Below are 6,000 nucleotides of genomic sequence, written 5' to 3' on the forward strand. Positions count from 1 at the left end.
AAAAATCACATTCATTCACTGTTTCTTTGAAATAAGTGCATTATTTATACAGATAGAATGAATTTAATTAGTTTACAATGATTCTGTTTCGAAGGCAGTAGTACATGTTAGGGCTCGTCAAAAGTTCCTATAGGGTAACTCGGCGACTCGCAGTAGCAGCTATCTTTCCTGCCTGGAACGCACTACAACCCCACACTGCTCGTCGGCTCCCACAGAAAGGGTACAAATCCTCCATTTAGTTATGGCCTACTTAAGTGCTACTAGAGCGAATATGCAGAGGCGAAAGAGGCAACGCGAAACTCGGGCACCGAAGCAAAGCGTGGAAAGAGCAATAATAATTGGTTTTTGCGGAAAGGAAATGGCGCAGTATCTGTCTTATATATTGTTGGACACCTGAACCACGCCAAGGGAAGGGATAATGGAGGGAGTGAAAGAAGAAAGGAAGAAAGAGGTGCCGTAGTGGAAGGGCTCCAGCATAATTTCTACCACCTGGGGATCTTTAACGTGTACTGACATCGCTCAGCCCACGGGCGTCTCAGCGTTTCGCCTCCGTTGAAACGCAGCCGCCGCGGTCGGGTTCGAACCCGGGAACTCCGGATCAGTAGCCGAGCGTCCTAACCACTGAGCCACCGCGGCGGGGGAAGAGGAAAGAGCCCACGGGGATTTGGGTAGAGAGAATCTGGCGTTCTCTTTCCTTTCCTTTATTTTCCTTTCTTTCCTTTCCTTCCCTTTCTTTCTTAAACGCAGTCAAATGAATGCCCTGTGTAGAGGCCAGACGACGCTTTTCTAATCAAAGGTGAGGAGAGGGGTCGTACCAGCACCCAGAGGGAGCCGACCACGAGCAGCCCGAGCAGCGACAGCATCCTGAGCGGTCGACAGGAGCCACGGCGATGACAGAGCTGGGGCCAGCGGCGAATGCAGAGCTGGGGCCAGCGGCGCACGCGAAGCGCCCCTGCAGCGGCCGACGAGCAGCACCGCACGAAGCGGCAGCGCAGGAACGTGCCCACCAGGCCGCTGCTGCGCCCATGCTGCCGTCTGCAGTGAACAGGTACGGCACAACCAGCTATTCACTATGCTCTAACGACGACAGGCGCTATCACCGAAAAGGCCAAGTTAGCGTTATTGGACCTGTTCCTTCTGTCGTCCGCGTTGATTTTCGCTCAATTTGTACTACAACTGCGCCCGCCTGAACGTGTTTTGATGCTGGTTGGTGAAAACGCGGTAGGGCATAACTGGGGCGTGCTGTGCAGCCAGTACTGCCTCGCTAAAGGCTGCGTCATGTAGCTTTTGAGCGACAACACCTTCGAGCCGCGCGGCACTTTTACTTGCTGTACTGGCCCCAAGGCGTTTGCGGACTACGGCAGCCGTGAGTGTAAAGGCGCGCTCACACTAGCGGGAAGCTTCCCGCGCCGGCACAGCGTCAACGTCGACGCTGCCTCGCAGCTCCTCGGAATGACGCTCACACTACGCGCGTTTTCTCGCTGCGGTTGTCTTGGAATGTGGAGAGAGGAGGCGCTGAGGGAGGACCCGAACGAGCAGAAAGAGAAGGGCATAGTCACGTGACACTAGAGAAGACTGGAAAGCGCACCCTGCTAGCTCCCCTCCCGTCGCCCTGGCAAAGCAGCCGCCGAGTGGCCGGCCGGACGCGCGCAGCCTCCGCCTCCGCCGACGGGGTCACTGAACTGGGACCGACGTCACGGTTCACCGTCGGCGCCCATTGGCTGTTCTGTCACCGGCACGGGAAAAATAGGTACCGAACCCATCGCTCCGCGGGACGGGAGAGCAGGCTGTCCGCGGGAGAAAAACCGGCTTGGGCGGGAAGCGGCACGCGGGAAACGCCCGGCGTTGCGCGTTTTCCCGCTAATGTGAGCGCCCCTTAAAAGACTCCCAGAAGTTTCGCCGAACCCTTGGGGCGAAGTAGCAGCAATAGCTTTGCCGAAAATCCGCCTCTGCATCAAGTGTACCAGGTTCACAGGGTGGACAGCGCATTCTGCACCTTGGCGGAACTTTCATCAGTGCTTTACAGGAATGAAGAAATGAAATGTAAAAAAAAAATTGCCGGACATTTATAGTACTACGAATTTTAGCGACAACAGGGGTGGTGCGAAATGCCGATGCCAGTCTCTGACTCGTATTAGCTCTGAGTAGAGATGAAGCTTGTCTTTTTCGTTTGTGCCGCTACACTTACATCAGCCCCACGGAAAAGTGACGTCACTGTGTTCGTACCAAGAACTAATTGGAGTTCTGAAGCCAGTGAACATAGCCCATCCCCATGACCTCATGTGTGACGTCACGCCGTTCTGACTAATCAGCGGGACGTGTTCTTATGACGTAATGTTTGACGTCACTTCATTCGACCAGTCGGCGGAACGTGCTGCACCTGACGTGTTACGCCAGCGACGCTGACGCCACATAAACGGGAAGCGTGATCTCAGCAACTGTCGCCCTAAAGCAGAATTTTATTCCTCTTCCGGGCTGAAGCAGAGACAACGGCGGCTATATGGCATCGCGCTCCCGAGCCGATGCCCCACTGGACCGAATGACAAGATGGCCTAATCTGGAGAGCGCCGGTTTCCGGGCCCCATCACTTTTTTACAGCTTGTATACGCACCTGGGCAGCAATGTCTTACTTGCACAACAAGTGCACACTGTTTTTTTTTCGGTTATAACACACTACGGTCGATTCTACTTAGCCCGCGGGACATCCCTCAGACAACTGTGATTATAACAAGTATAACAAGGCAGCTAGGTAACATTGCATGCGGTCAGGCATAGGCAGAAGATCGCAATAAATGCAGCGGAGCGTCAAGAAAGCCGCTATAAAAGAGCAGGTATATGTATGGGGAAGGAATAATGAACAATTACCGAGAGTAGATCTGGGGCTGAGGCCACAGAGATGACCTGGAACGCATCTTCTTTCTTCTCGATCCCCTTCAGTTAGTGCGCGCGCCTGGCCGTCAAAAGCGCCACACCAAGAGACGCTGCTCGGCAATTCATCATCATCAACGTCATCATCATCGAGTTGGAGGCATTCATACAAGCGCTCTCTTTGGGACTGCACCAAGCCTTAGCCATTAGCCCGACAACCCCATTGTGTGTGCCGTTTTCCAGCATGAACAGCCACAACAGCGCCAACGCGTCTTCATCCTAGAGAAACTGGGCATCGAGGCTCCCTAATGCGGAGTGCGATAACAAGAACCACGACATCGATTCTGCACCTGCTAGCATTGCTTTAGGTCTAAGGGAGTGGAGGTGGGCCGGATGGCAGATTACTCAATACAAACAGCGCTACTTAACAGGTTGAGGATTCACGTGTTCCTACAGCCGACCTATCCAGCCTTCCTCAGACTAAGAGAGAGAGAGAGAATGAAAAGGAAACGCAGGGAGGTTAACCAGATGTAAGTCTCCGGTTTGCTACCCTACACTGGGGATGGGGGATAGGGGTTAGAAAGATGACAGAGAGGAAAACGCAAAAAAAAGGAACGTGCACACATGGAGACACACACACACAAGGCGTTCCAGTTAGTCTTTCACACAGGCCGGTAGATATTAAGAAGCGCAAAAGCGCTTGCACGGCCTTCTGCGACGGTAGGTCCTTTCGATGTTGTAGAATTCTTTTTTTCGGATAGCGGTTGGTCGTCCAGTTGGTCAAGTTCATGGCTAAGGCATGCCCTCTGTGGACAGTACTGCGGGCAGGAGCACAATATATGGCCAATTGATTCTTCATGGCCGCAGTGGTCACAGGTTGGGGTGTCGGTCATCCCTATGCGTAAGGCATAGGCTTTAGTAAAGGCAACACCCAACCAAAGTCGATATAAAAGCGTGGCGTCTCTACGGCGAAGCTGTGATGGCGCTCGAAGACTTAATGTTGGATCAAGTGAGTACAGTCGCGTATTTCTTAAATGTGGCTCATTCCATTGCGACTTGGTGCACTGCCGAGCAAGTAGGCGGAGCTTCCGTGCCGCGTCAGTTCTAGAAAGAGGAATTGGGACGTGGCGCTCCTCAGTATGGGCTGAGCGGGCAGCGTGATCCGCCCGTTCATTTCCGATAATCCCGCAGTGACTTGGAAGCCACTGGAACGTTATTTCATGGCCGGCATCACTTATATGGTGTAACGTCTCTGCAATATGGAAGATTAGTCGTTCGTGCGGTGCGCGTCGTAGAGGCGACAGTAGAGACTGCAGTGCCGCCTTCGAGTCGCAGAATATTGTCCATTTGTGCGGCGGTTCATCACCAATGTGATGAAGGGCAGTTAAGAGCGCTGCGAGCTCTGCTGTCGTCATTGTTGTCGCGTGGGTCGTTTTAAATTTGATTGTTGTAGCTTTCGCTGGAATGACGATTGCCGCCGCGGAGCTGCTTGGAAGGACAGATTCATCAGTGTAAATATGCGTTGAGTCACGGTAGTTCTCGTACAAATGTAGTAGCGTGAGCTGTCTAAGGGCTGGTGATGACAGATCAGCTTTTTTCGAGATACCAGGTATTGCGAGGTTGATTTTTGGCTGAGCGAGGCACCATGGAGGGATCGAAGGTCTCGCAGCCGGAGTGAAACAAGCTGGCAACGATTCATCATATGCAGTTATCGTTTGGCTGAAAGATGTGTGTGGCCTGTCCGCTGGTAGAGAGGCTAAATGGTGACGAGAATTCCTGGCTAGATGCCTTATATGGGTCCTGAGTACTTCAATTTCAATGTGTGTCTTGACAAGGTGGTCTCTAGCGATTGCTATCGTAGCCACTGTTGAAGCACTCTGAGGCAGGCCTAGACAGATCCGGAGCACTTGACCCTGGAGACTTTGTATTGTGCGTAGATTCGTTTTGCCTGTGTTGTTTATTGCTGGCAAGCTGTATCGCAGAAATCCTAGAAAAAGCACCCTGTACAGTTTTAACATGGCACTAGGCGACATTCCCCAGGTCTTGCCAGCAAAAAACTTGAACAGGTGGAAGATGCCTGTCAACCGTTTTTTCACGTATGATATGTGTGGGTTCCATGACAAGTCCCTGTCGATTATGACACCTAGAAACTTGTACGATTGGACCCGTCGTATTATTTGGCCATTTATCATTACACTGTAGTTTGCCATGGGTTTGCGCGTAAATGGCACTAGTGCGCATTTCTCGGAGGAAATTTCCAGGCCTCGATTACGGAGGTAGATAACAGTTTGTGTGGAAGTTGGCCTGTGTCATCTCTAGGTTACTGCGTTCTAATGCCAGAGACTGCATGCACTGACTGAAAATAAGTTTTCATAACAGAAAAAAAAACGGTGAAAAAGACAAATACAGGCTTCGCCACCACCAGCCATTTTGGCAAGCAGACTGCAAACTGGGGTGATGCAAAGAAAGATTTTTTTTTATCTTAAGTTATCTTAAGTTTTTATCTTAAAATAACTCAAGATAAAAGCAATGTGTCCTTCAGCAATAGGTTAGTTTCGAGTTAGCGTTCGTACAGAGCGGCAAGTCAACTAAGCTTGCTCTAATTTTGCTCAGTTTCACTTTTTTATTGTTTTATTTGTCCCTGAGTGAATGTTCAATGCTTCAGCAGTAGTTGCAAGGGTCTGCGGCTCGGAGTTCCTTAGACCGAAAGCATGAATATTACACGTTTAGGAAAGTATCAATTATCCACAGGTATAGTGTGAGCCATATAGGGCGCGCGGGCTCTTAAGGGGTTCATTATGGCAAGGTTAGGGGCAAGTGCGACCGAAAGGGTGTGCGCTCAAAGAACTTAGGTGGCGTGTTGCGTGGTTTTGCAGTGCTGGGCTTTTAATATCAGCATGTGCTGGGCTTAGCAGTTTCAGCGGTTGCTTCGAGCAAGCCGATATAACTGCGCGGGACTTCGGGCATCGTGAAATGAACGCCCAGCTTGCTAAAAAATATTAGAACCCCTTGACGTTTCTTAACTTTCGCAAAGAGAAGACAGTTCACATGCCACCGATTCCACACACTCTCGAACATTGACAGCAGCCGAGCGAAATTATGCGCACACCGAGCGTGAAGCCCGAATTGAGG

At 51.2% G+C, this 6,000-nt stretch overlaps 1 protein-coding gene across 1 annotated transcript in view; it reads right to left on the reverse strand.

Moving 5' to 3' along the window:
• Positions 1 to 953, reverse strand: part of LOC144118721 (beta-hexosaminidase subunit beta-like) — a 35,040-nt gene extending 34,087 nt beyond the window's left edge. The window contains exon 1 of the mRNA XM_077651567.1: positions 816 to 953. Coding sequence (XP_077507693.1) covers positions 816 to 863 — 48 coding nt within the window. The 5' untranslated portion in view covers positions 864 to 953. The remainder of the gene's footprint in view (positions 1 to 815) is intronic.
• Between the last annotated feature and the right edge of the window lie 5,047 nt (positions 954 to 6,000).

The sequence above is a fragment of the Amblyomma americanum genome, chromosome 2 (assembly GCF_052857255.1).
Source record: "Amblyomma americanum isolate KBUSLIRL-KWMA chromosome 2, ASM5285725v1, whole genome shotgun sequence".
Classification (NCBI taxonomy): Eukaryota; Metazoa; Arthropoda; class Arachnida; order Ixodida; family Ixodidae; genus Amblyomma; species Amblyomma americanum.